This window comes from Trichechus manatus, unplaced genomic scaffold, assembly GCF_000243295.1.
Source record: "Trichechus manatus latirostris isolate Lorelei unplaced genomic scaffold, TriManLat1.0 scaffold00138, whole genome shotgun sequence".
Taxonomy (NCBI): domain Eukaryota; kingdom Metazoa; phylum Chordata; class Mammalia; order Sirenia; family Trichechidae; genus Trichechus; species Trichechus manatus.
The window spans coordinates 66691-79343 of record NW_004444074.1 but is presented as its reverse complement, the minus strand read 5'-3'; the positions used below and the strand labels follow the sequence as shown (position 1 = coordinate 79343).

Genomic DNA, 12653 nt, shown 5'->3' with positions numbered 1-12653 from the left:
AGAGCCATTGCACGAATAGATATATGCACACCCATGTTCATTGCAGCACTGTTCACAATAGCAAAAAGATGGAAACAACCTAGGTGCCCATCAACAGACGAATGGATGAACAAATTATGGTATATCCACACAATGGAAACTGTGCAACAATAAAGAACTTTGACGAAGCCGTGAAACATCTTATAACACGGAGGAATCTGGAGGGCATTATGCTGGGTGAATTTAGTCAGTCACAGAAGGACGAATATTGTATAAGAATGCTGTTATAAGAACTCAAGAAAAGGTTTAAACACAGAAGAAAACATTCTTTGATGGTTATGAGGGTGGATAGGGAAAGTGAGGGTTATTTACTAACTAGATAGTAGACAAGAACTATCTTAGGTGAAGGGAAGGACAACACACACTACAGGGGAAGTCAGCACAACTGGGCTAAACCAAAGCCAAGAAGTTTCCTGAATACAATCAAACACTTTGAGGGAGAGGGTGGCAGGGGTAGGGGTCTGGGGACCATGTTTTCAGGGGACATCTAGGTCAATTGACATAACAAAGTTTATTAAGAAAATGTTCTGCATTCTACTTTGATGAATGGTGTCTGGGGTCTTAAAAGCTTGCAAGCAGCCATCTAAGATGCATTAATTGGTCCCAGCTATCTGGAGTAAAGGAGAATGAAGAACACCAAGGACACAGGAAAGTTTTAGCCCAAGAGACAGAAAGGGCTACATAAACTGGAGACTTCATCAGCCTGAGACCAGAAGAACTAGATGGTGCCTGGCTACCACCAATGACCGCCCTCACAGGGAACACAACAGAGAGTCCCTGATGGAGCAGGAGAAAGCTGGGGTGCAGAACTCAAATTCTAGAAAGAAGACCAGACTTAATGGTCTGACTGAGAGTGGAGGTACCCTGGAAAGCATGGCCCCTGGATTCTCTATCAGCCTAGAACTAAAACAATTTCCGAGGTCCACTCTTCAGACAGCGATTGGATTGGACTGTGGGACATAAAGTGTTACTCATGAAGAGTGTGCCTCTTGGCTCAAGTAGCTACAAGAGACTAAATGAGCAGCTTCTGTCTGGAGGTGAGATGGGAAGGCAGAGAGGGTTAGGAGCTGGTTGAATGGACATGGGGAATCAGGGGTGGAAAGGAGGAGTGTGCTGTGACAGTACAGGGAGAGCAATTAGGGTCACATAGCAATGTATGTATAAATTTTTGTATGGGAGACTAACTTGAAATGTAAACTTCATCTAAACAACAATAAACAAAAATAAAATAAAAAAGTTATTTGCACTGAATAAGTCATTGGTCTCACAAAATTCTGTCACGGGATCTCCAGTGTCTTTTCTATCACCAAGGCCATATTTTCCAACTACCAATCCTTCTTCGTTGTTTCCAACTTTTGCATTCCAATCACCAGTAATTATCAATGTATCTGGATTACGTGTTTGATCAGTTTTAGACTGCAGAGGTTGGTAAGAATCTTCAATTTCTTTATCTTTGGCATTAGTTGTTGGTGCGTAAATTTGAATAATAGTCATACTAACTGGTCTTCCTTGTAGGCTTATCAAACTAGATAATAGATCTTGAAATGCTCCTTTTGACAATGAATGCGATGCCATTGCTCTTCAATTTCTCATTCCTGGCATAGTAGACCATGTGATTATCTGATTCACAATGGCTAATACCAGGCCATTTCAGCTCACTGATGCCTAGGATATTGATCTTTATGCATTCCATTTCATTTGTGATGACTTCCAATTTTCCTGGATTCATACTTCGTACATTCCACGTTCTGATTATTAATGGGATGTTTGTAGCTGTTTCTTCTCATTTTGAGTTATGCCACATCAGCAAATGCAGGTCCAAAAAGCTTGCCTCCATCCACGTCATTAAGGTCGACTCCACTTTGAGGAAGCAGCTCTTCCCCAGTCATCTTTTGAGCGCCTTCCAACCTGAGGGGCTCATTTTCAAGCACTGTATCACGCAATGTTCTGCTGCAATTTATAAGGTTTTCACTGGCTAATTTTTTCAGAAGTAGACTACCGGGTCCTTCTTTCTAGTCTGTCTTGGTCTGGAAGCTCCTCTGAAACCTGTCCATCATGGTTGACCCTGATGGTATTTGAAATACTGGTGGCATAGCTTCCAGCATCACAGCAACATGCAAGCCACCACAGTATGGCAAACTGACAGTTGGGTGGGAACCATACAGGATACCACATTACATTGCTTTGTCACAACTCCTTAGGCTTCTCTTGGCTCTAATAGTTTCTCAGATGTCCTTGTTTTTGATGATCATGACAGTTTTGAAGAGTACTAGCAGGTATTTTTGTAGAATGTTCTTCAGTTGGGATTTGTCTGATGTTGTTATCAGATTAGGCTGGAGTTAGGGGTTTTTGGGAAGATGACCACAGAGGTAAAGTGCCATTCTCATCACATCATGTCAAGGCTACATACTATTAACATGACTTATTACTGTTATTAATCTTGATCATCTGGCTAAGGTAGTATTTGTCAGGTTTCTTCACTGTAAATTTACTATATTTCTATATTATATTCTTTGGGAGGAAGTCACTATGCACAACCCACACTTAAGGAGAGGAGAGTTATCTGGAATACTTCTACATGGGAGATTAGTCTATTATTCCCATTTATTTGTTTCTTCAATGTCTATTTATATCAGTATGGACTCATATATGTTTATTTTTTATCAAAAAAGAAAAAACCAAACCTGTTGCTGTCGAGTCGATTCCGACTCATAGCAACCCTATAGGACAGAGTAGAACTGCCCTATAGGGTTTCCAAGGAGCAGCTGGTGGATTCAAACTGTCAACCTTTGGTTAGCAGCCAAACTCTTAACCACTGTGCCTTATACTTGGGTTTTAATCCAATACTACTTTATTCATTTTGTTAATCAGATCGTTCCATCTTTGGCTATTAGGAGCTCTTTTAATTGGCTCCTGTGTCCCTCTGATGTATCCCAATTTATTGTGTGTGTGTTTTGAGTATTTCCTCACTTTCTGGCACTACAAGTTGCTCCAGGCTCATTCTGTGTATTTCTCGCCCTAGTCGTATAGGGTTGCTATGGGTCGGAATTGACTCCACAGCAAAGAGTTTAGATTGGTTTGGTTTTAGTCCTAGAATCAGTGTTTGCCAAGGAACTCTGTTTTTTTTTTTTTTTAATAACATGCTTGTTTTTTCTTTTAATTTCTCTGCTCTGAAGATATTAATTACAATTCTTTTAGAGACTCATTACTTTTATTCTATTAACTCTATTTCCTCGGGTGCTACTAGTTATTTCATTTGTTGAATTTAGTCATAAAGATGGTTTTCCCTAAATAGTTAGTGATTCTTATATGTATGCTTACATTTGCATTTGAGAATCCCTGTTTGCTTTTCTGTGGATGCAGTTTCTGTTTTCTGTAGCCTGCTACCGGTGACTCTGGAGAAGGGGCAAGATGTACAGACAGTGGAGTCGGTAATTCTTTTGTGTGCGTAAACATTATCCTGCCTGTCTAGCCAAACACCTATACTCATAGTAGGTGTAAAGCTTAATGCCTCTGCTGTCTGATGTTTTGGAAACCCTGGTGGCGTAGTGGTTAAGTGCTATGGCTGCTAACCAAAAGGTCAGCAGTTTGAATCTACCAGGCGTTCCTTGGAAACTCTGCGGGGCAGTTCTACTCTGTCCTGTAGGGTCGCTATGAGTCGGAATTGAGTCGATGGCAATGGGTTGGTCTGATGTTTATCTCAGTTGGGGATGAAGGTACAGGAAAAGCTCGATCATTTCCTGCTACCTATATCTATGTCCTTTAACCTTGGGGTGCCTCATAGCTGCTCCCAAATTCACAGTGGTTTTCTCCTGTGCATTTTTCATTTTATAGTTTTTTAAAAAATGAATGTAATCTCATCTACCTTCCATTTTTCAGAGATTCCTAAAAATTTCTGCCTGATGAATGTCCCCATCTTCATATCCAGCACTCTTATGGATATATTTTAAAAAAAAAAGAAAAACACCTTTCCAGTTTACTGTCTTGATCTAATATCTCCACCCTGCATTTTTAAAATGAAAACATGAAAGCGTTGACCCAACTAGGAAAGCACACTTCAATTATTTTAATGCAGAACATGGAATACTTTGGTGCCATGGATGGTTCTTTGACTATTATTATACCTACTTCTATGATTGAACAAACAAGTCTGTGAGCAAACTTCTTCTCTACTTGGCAGTATGGGTGTGTCATAGATTGAATTGTGTCCCCCCAAACTATGTGTCAACTTGGCTAGGCCATGATTTCCAGTGTTGTGTGATTGTCCACCACTTTGTCATCTGATGTGATTTTCCAAGTTTTGTAAATCTTACCTCTATGATGTTAATGAGGCAGGATTAGAGGCAGTTATATTAATGAGGCAGGACTCAGTCTATAAGATTAGGTTTTGTTTTAAGTCAATTTCTTTTGAGATATAAAAGAGAGAAGTGAGCAGAGAGACGGGGGACCTCATGCCACCAAGAAATAAGAGCCAAAAGAACAGCACATCCTTTGGACTCGAGGTCCCTGTGCTGAGAAACTCCTAGACCAGGGGAAGATTGATGACAAGGACCTTCCCCCACAAACAAAGAGAGAGAAAGACTTCCTCTGGAGCTGGCACCCTGAATTTGGACTTCTAGCCTCCTAAACTGTGAGAAAATAAATTTCTGTTTGTTAAAGCCAAAAAAGAAAGAGGCTGGAAACATGAGAGAGAGAAGAAATAGGTTTAAGTATACCTGTGTGGCAGACTCTTCACTGCCTGCTCAGCAGACATTTCCCTACCTTTCACCTGCCAACTGAATCTCAGTTTTGTAGCAGATGGAGATCACTTGATATCAGGGAAATTAGGTCCAAACTCTGGCATCAGGGAATAAATATGATTGGTCAAAACTAGTCATAGTAATCCCATTTCCCTTTACCAGTAATTGTTCTAGGGGTCAATGAAATGTAAAGCAAAGTGTTGGAGTGGGGATTTCTGGAGTCTTCTCCTCTTGGATAATAAAACAGAGCTTCAAGAGGAGAAAACTCCTTTGTCCTTAATCCTTTTTTCCTGTGAGCTACAGCAGCCATCTTGGTGATCATGAGGTACAAACACAAAAAAATGAATAAAGAGCAATAGAAACAGGTATTTAAATGAAATCACTGAGCTGCAGAATGACTTCTGATTAAGTCAACAATAAATCCTTAAGGTTAAGTAACTGTTGTCTGATTTTCTGTTACTTTCAGCTAAAGGCATTCCTGTACACCATATAAATGGATATTAAAAAACTTTTTTTCTAATAATATTCTGAAATTAAGAGATTAAATTTTACCTCTAATTTTCTTATATTTCACTTTTTCTTTTTTTTCCCCCAGAATTAAACCTGGAGTGGCAGCCAAAACCTTCAGCACTTTCAAAAAAGGACTCAGAGACTGCAGTCGCAGAGACAGTTGTTATTAGAAAATCTGCAAAAGTGACTGTCAGTATGGATAAAACTGCACAGAAAGCAAAGCTAGAACAACCATGGAAGAAAAATCTTTTTGAAAGAGTGGAGGCAAGAGCCCAGGAAATGCAGCAGAAAATAATAGATAAAGATAATCTGAAGAAGGAGCTAGAAAAAAAGGCTGCAAAAAAACTCCGTAAGGATAATTTGGCCAAAGAGTGGTTTAATACTGAAAACACGACACTGAGCACTCGAGCATATTTGCTTGACAAGCTTCTTCCCACGTTAGTTCCTGGAGTGGAAAAAATGTTAATGCAAGTAGAAAAGAAGAAGCTTTCTGAAGAAGCTGATACTCCAACCAAGTTTGATCCAGTTAATTTTCTGGGGGAATACTTAATGAGAAACAATCCTAATTATGCCAAGTGTGAAATGTCTGGTTACCAGAGGGTGATGAGAGAAGTCACAGAAGATCTGAAGGTCCATGTTCCCGATACAATCTGCAACAGGTACAATCTGTCATATTTTCAACTGATAATTTATCTCCTTACTTTGAAAAGCCTGGAAAACAATAATGCAATCACACAAACAGAACTTAAAAGAACTGATTTCATATTACTCAAAATGTATTTATTGAGCTACTGCTATGTGCCTCAATTTTCATGACTAATGAAGTATATTAAATAAGTTCCTTGTATTCATGGATTTTATTCCCTCACTAGTGCCCCAAGTATATATTTATTTATTTATTGTCTGTCTCTCTGCACTGGAAAGTAAGCTATATGAGAGCAGGGGCTTTTTTTATTTAATTTTTCAGATAGGCAATATATTCACCTGGTTCAAAAGCTAAAATACATAAAATTTATACAGTGAGAAGTTACCCTCCCATAATGTCTTAGGTTGGATTCTCTAGAGAAGCAAAACCAGTGAAGCATGTATATACGTATACATATATATATAATCTATAGATATATGTGTACATATATAGAGAGAGATTTATATCAAGGAAATGGCTCACACAGTTGTAGAGGCTGGAAGTCCCAAGTCCGTGGGTCAGGCTGGAGGCTTCTCCTGACTCACATAGCTACAGGGGCTGACGAACCCAAGATTGGCAAGTAGGATGGCAGGCCGCTGGCTCACAGGCTGTGGAGGTTGACAAATCCCAAGATCAGCAAGTAAGCTGCTAGCTGAAATCCCAAGTACTGGAGGTCAGATGACGAGCCAGATGCAGGATCCAGAACGAGCAAAAGCCAGCAAGCTTTGCCAGAAAGTCCACATATATTGGATGCAGGCCACAACCGCAAGGGAACTCCCTTTCAACTGATTGGCTGCTCAGAGCAGATCTCATTATGGAAGTGATTACATTATATCAGATCTCATTATGGAGGTGATTACATCATTACATAGCTGCCAGACTACATCATAACTGCCAAACCACTGAGAATCATGGCCCAGCCAAGTTGACACACAATCTTAACCATCACACATTCTTATCCACCATCTAGCCGGTACTCAGCCTCTCCCATAGACAACTACCTGTTATTAGTTTTCTATGGATCCGTCAAGAGTTTCTGGATGCATGCATAAACAAATGCAAATATGGATTCTTAATTTTCCTCCTTTTACACAAAAGCATGTGATATGAGTTACAAATATTTTTCCCCTGTTTATCGCCTGCCATTTATTTATATTTTGTCATGCAGAACATTTTTTATTTCCATGTAGTCAGATTTATTAACTTTTATTTTATGGCTTCTGGATTTTGAATCATTGTTATACTCTAAGATTTTAAAAGAATTCTCCCATGTTTTCTTCTGGAATTTTTATAGTTTTAATTTTCTTTTAAAATAATGATCCATTTGGCATTTATCTTAGTGTAACATATGTTATTGCTAGGTGCCATCGAGTTGATTCTGACTCATAGCAACCCAGTGTGAAAGAGTAGAATTCTCTCATAGAGTTTTCTAGGCTGTAATCTTTACAGGGGAGCTCTGGTGGTGCAGTGGTTAAGAGTTCGGCTCCTAACCAAAAGGTCAGCAGTTCCAATCCATCAGCCGCTCCTTGGAAACGCTATGAGGCAGTTCTACTCCGTCTTATAAGGTTACTATGAGTCAGAACCAACTTGATGGCAACGGGGTTTTTAAAAAATCTTTACGGGAGCAGATCACCAGGTCTTTCTCCCACGGAGCCACGGAGTGGGTTCTAAAAGCCAACCTTTTGGTTAGCAGCCAAGTGCTTATAAGGTATGAATTTTTATCTTTAGAGTGTGGTTGCCAACGAATGACATCAAAATTACCTTGGGTGCTTGGTTAAAAGGTCAGATTTCTAAGTTCTTCCTCAGATCTTCTGAATCAGAACCTCTAGGAATACATTTATAATGAGTTCCAGGGGAGTTTCTTATGTACACTAAAGTTTCAAGATGAATCATTTAGAGAAACCAAATTTAATGGACTTTTAGTACTGGTGGAATGTGCCAACAGCATGCAGGGAGCTGAGTCATTAAATTTAATAAATTGCTTCAAGAACATATCCTCTCACCATCTGTTCTTGCAAAGCAATAAATTAGATTTGTGTTTAGGTCTGTTTCCATAAATAATACTTAAAATTTGGGAACTGGTTTCAAGGCTGTTAATTGATATATTGACAAACCCTTCCTCCAGTTGGGATACGTAAACCTCAATTAGTACATTAAACTGTTGTTAGGTGCCGTCATGTTGGTTCTGACTCATAGTGACCCTATGTACAACAGAATGAATACTGCCGGTCCTGCGCCATCCTCACAATCGTTAAACTCTAGGCATTTATTAATATCATTAATAAGAAATAGTAATGGGCATGCTAGGGCTTTGGTCTGGGTTCCGTTGCCAACCAATGAATGACACAAGACATTTCTTGAACTGGATGTTTGAGGGTCATTTGAGGTTTGAGAAGAGTTCTATTATCAAGCAACATTGCTGTAAGAAGTCCATGAAGGAGTTAAAGGAATCAAAGATGCTTTTTTGTTTGTTTAGTCTGGATTGTCAGGATTAGGGTTTCATCTCCCTCTGGCAAAAATCCAAGAGCCCTGGTGGTGCAGTGGTTAAAGCAATGGACTGCTAACCGAAAGGTTGGCGTTTCCAAACTGCCAGCGGCTCCACGTGAGAAAGATGTGGCAGTCTGCTTTCGTAGAGATTTACAGCCTTGGAAACCCTATAGGTCGCTATGAGTCAGAATTGACTTGATGGCAATGGGTTTTTTGGCTTTATATGTTAACAGATGATTGTGTCAGGCAATTTGTAGAATATTCAGAAATCCTAGGGATGCTTTACAACAGCATGCTCTGCTCCCAATGCCTTTTGACGAAAAGCTTGGATAACCAGCTATCTTAGCAAAAAATAGTTCTGCTTTTAAATTCTCTGAACTATATCATTGGGTTGTCCTCAATTCATTAGAGAGCCTTGGAGAAGTCTACGGGTAGTCCCCGATTTATGGTGGAGTTCCGTTCCGGCAACTCTGTTGTTAAGTCAGTTCTGACGTTAAGTCGAATACCTCTTTTTTTTTTTTTCAAGTTTTCATCATTATTGCCTTTTATTATCAGTATCTTCATAAATCCAATCTTTGTCTTTGGGAGTTGGAAACATTATGAATAAACTTACAGATATATTTTAACATTGTATGCAGTACGTGTTACTAATGATTAGATGTCCAAAAAAAAATATGGTCTTAAGCGCGGTTCCTTGTAACTCAGGTACTTCGTAAATCGGGAACTACCTGTATTCACTTTAAGAAAGGGAAGTTTCCTTATTTATATTCAAGAAAAAAAGACAATTTTTGTTTGGTTTGTTAAGATTTTATCTTGACATTATCTTGTTGAAATGTTCATTTGCCAAAATTAACCTGAAAATTTTCAGCTGTCTAGGTCTGGGAAAAAAAAAAAAAAGGAATCCACTTCTGTTGGATATCTAAGAACAATAGATAATAACCACACTCCTTACTTATTTGGAACAATTTTTATAGTGGTAGCCAGTTATCTGAAAAACAAAATGTCGCTGCTGTTTGTACATTTTACATGTACAATATACTTTTACTGCTTTTCATCAGGGTTCCTGAAAGATACCTAAAAAACGAAGTGGGCTTTGATTCTTACATCCAATTTTGAAGTTGTGAAGTTGGTTAAATTTATCATTTTGCTTTTCTTCCAGCAGCTTTTTGTTTAGTATCTTTTCCCTCTGACTCTCATTCCTTCTGTGCTTGGAAACACGTATTTGATGGGCCATTACTACATTTTGTGAATTGATTTAATGAAAAATATTTATTTTTTAAAATAGAATTACAGAGAAAGTTTACTGATATTAGAATTTCAGACTATTCCAGAGAAGCAGGTCTTACTATACTGTAAATTTCCTCTCTTTTCTCCACCAGTCCTGATAGCCAAGATCCTAGAATGAGAGTTCAAATGAACCAGGAAGTAGATCCAAGAGGCCTAACCCAAAAACTTGGATCTTTTCCCGTGTGCCAGTAATAGTGATGCATATAGTTCTGGCTTCATAATGATCCTTGATCTTTACATCTATTGCTTGTTTTGTCTGTTGCTTATGGGGTCCATACTCCACCTTGAAATATCTTTTGGTCATTTCTCCTGTGACTCTTCTTTATTAGCTTTATGAACTAATATATTTAATCCATGAAGAGAAAGAATCACAAAGAAATATTCCAAATAATTACTTTCTCTGCCACAGACATATGAAGGAGAAAAATAAGTCAGTATAAATGCTTAAGCCTTAAGGATACACAAGCCAAGAAAAATTTAAAAGGTAGAAAGACATGGGTCTTTATGTATAATAATTCTGTACAGATCAATTTATGTACAGTGTTCAAGGAACTTATGCAGACTATGTGACAAAAATTCATTGTGTATCTTTCTATTGGAATGTGGTACCTGTGAAGGGTTCTAATATTTACTTCAAAGTATTTACTCTCTATATTTCAAAAAAACCTCCAAGTGTCTCACATAATCCTTACAAGATGCAGCACCAGGACTTAGGCAAGAGTGAGGGACTGTTTCATCCTTGATATGGTTTCCCTTAATTGCCAAGAGACAGTGACTTCCTAAACAGATGTCTGTCTGCTTGTACTTCACACCAGCTGCCACCCCTTTACTGAGCCAAGTCCTTGTGCTTACATTATGCTACGAAATCCCACAGGTGCTCCTCCTGAGATATTATTAATATGAATAATCTTGTCAGTCTGTATTGAATACTAGATTTTATAAATCCAGTAAAACAGCTTATGCTAAAAGTGAGTAAGTAGATAAGAGAAATGCTTTTTTATAGCATTAGAATGACTATTGTACCTAATGATATATGATGAGACTTTATCCAAACAGGTTCTACTTTTGTTCAATCTGAAGCATAATAATAATTTATATACACTGACTAGTTTCATATCCATCTCTAAGCCGCACTCTGTTGTTTGTGTGTATATTTCATTATTAAGTACAGTACTTAGAAATCCAAGTACTTACGGACTGAGGAATCATGGTTTTCCTGGATGTTATCCTAATATTCTACCTGCCAACTTGATGTTGAATGAATGTCTATCCCTGCTTCCACAGCATACGACATTCCTAATGTTTAAGGGACTTAGGTAGAATTCCTCAGTTAAGTTCTTTCAAACTAGGGCTGAATATCTGGCATAATGCCTGGCAAGGTGTGGTGATCCTGGAGTAGAAACACCTAAGACTATCAAAGATGTCCATAAATTCCGAGGATTTGCCAAATGATTCTATTGATTCATTTTAAACTATCTAATAACTGATAGTTTATCAGATTTTGGAGAGCTGGTGGCGCAGTGGTAAAGAGTTACAGCTGCTAACCAAAAGGTCAGCAGTTCAAATCTACCAGCCGCTCCTAGGAAACCCTATGTACAGTTCTGCTCTGTCCTGTGAGTGAGAATTGACTTGACAGCAACGGGTTTAGTTTTTTTGGTTTTTAGTAACTGTTATCCTCAAAAGAAGATACAGTTTGTTTGTTCATAGAAGAGGCTCTGGCCTTTTAGTTGATTTTAACCTCTTCTGTCCTAGCTCAGTCCTACATTATCAAAACAGATGCTTCCCAGTCCTCCAGTGGGAAATATCCTTACTTTGGTGTCCTCTACCCTGCTCTTACTTCTCCAGGAAGGTGACTTAACTGGAACTCAATCATCTCATTTAGAAATAGGAAATCCTCACCATCAAGGCCAGCTTCAAAGCTTGGAGGCACTAGATCAGAAGTACCCAGCATGTAGTGACAATGAAGTAATGAACTCATGAACTCAGACCACTAAGCCCTGACTTAGTCCACCCAGGCCAGATAAGCTGCATTCTTTCTGAGCATCAATTTTATTATCTCCTATGTATCCACTAGTCAAAACTACCAGCCAAATGTTCTCTCCTGGAATTCAGAGTGCCAGCTTTCTCTGTCTAGAACATCCTTCTCCTTCCTTCTAAATCCAAAACCCATTGCCATTGAGTCAATTTTGACTTATAGCGACCCTATAGGACAGAGTAGAACTGTTCCATAGGGTTTCCAAGGAGCAGCTGGTGGATTTGAACTGCCGACCTTTTTGTTAGCAGCCGTAGCACACTGTAGCTCTTAACCACTGTGCCACCAGGGTTCCATCTCCTTCCTTCTATAGCTTACTAATTTCTCCTTGCTCTTCAAGAATTGGCTCAAGTGCCACCTCCTCTGGGATACCTTCTGGTTGGATTAGGCACTTTTTTTCTATATTCCTGAAGCACCTGTAGGCTCATGTCAGCCCTCAGCACACTGTAATATAACTGTTCATTTACTTCCTGATAATCTCTTTGAGGTTAGGGACTATTTTATTTGCACCTATATTGCCAACACTGAACACAGCACTTGACATGAGTTGGGGCTAAATAAATGTTTTTCAGATCAATGAATAAATAACTTGAAATTACTGAAGAGTCTTCACTCAGTCAATCAGTATTTATTGTGTAACTACTGAGTGTTCAATGTTGAGCAAAACCTTAAAGGGGAAAATAAAAGGTTTGATTTTGGTCATGAAGAACTATACAGTAGTCTAGTTGGGGAAATATACCTGAATCACAGCCAAATTTATCAAAGCTGTTGTCTATATACACTCTCCCCACTTTCCACACACATCTTTTATTTTTTAATTGTACTTCAGGTGAAGGCTTACAGAACAAATAGTTTCTCATGAAACAGTAGTACA

General features: G+C 38.7%; 1 protein-coding gene across 1 annotated transcript in view; it reads left to right on the top strand.

Annotated features, from left to right (window-relative positions):
• Positions 1-12653, top strand: part of LOC101353515 (EF-hand calcium-binding domain-containing protein 5) — an 85285-nt gene that overhangs the window by 38555 nt on the left and 34077 nt on the right. The window contains exon 4 of the mRNA XM_023739611.1: positions 5374-5947. Coding sequence (XP_023595379.1) covers positions 5374-5947 — 574 coding nt within the window. The remainder of the gene's footprint in view (positions 1-5373; positions 5948-12653) is intronic.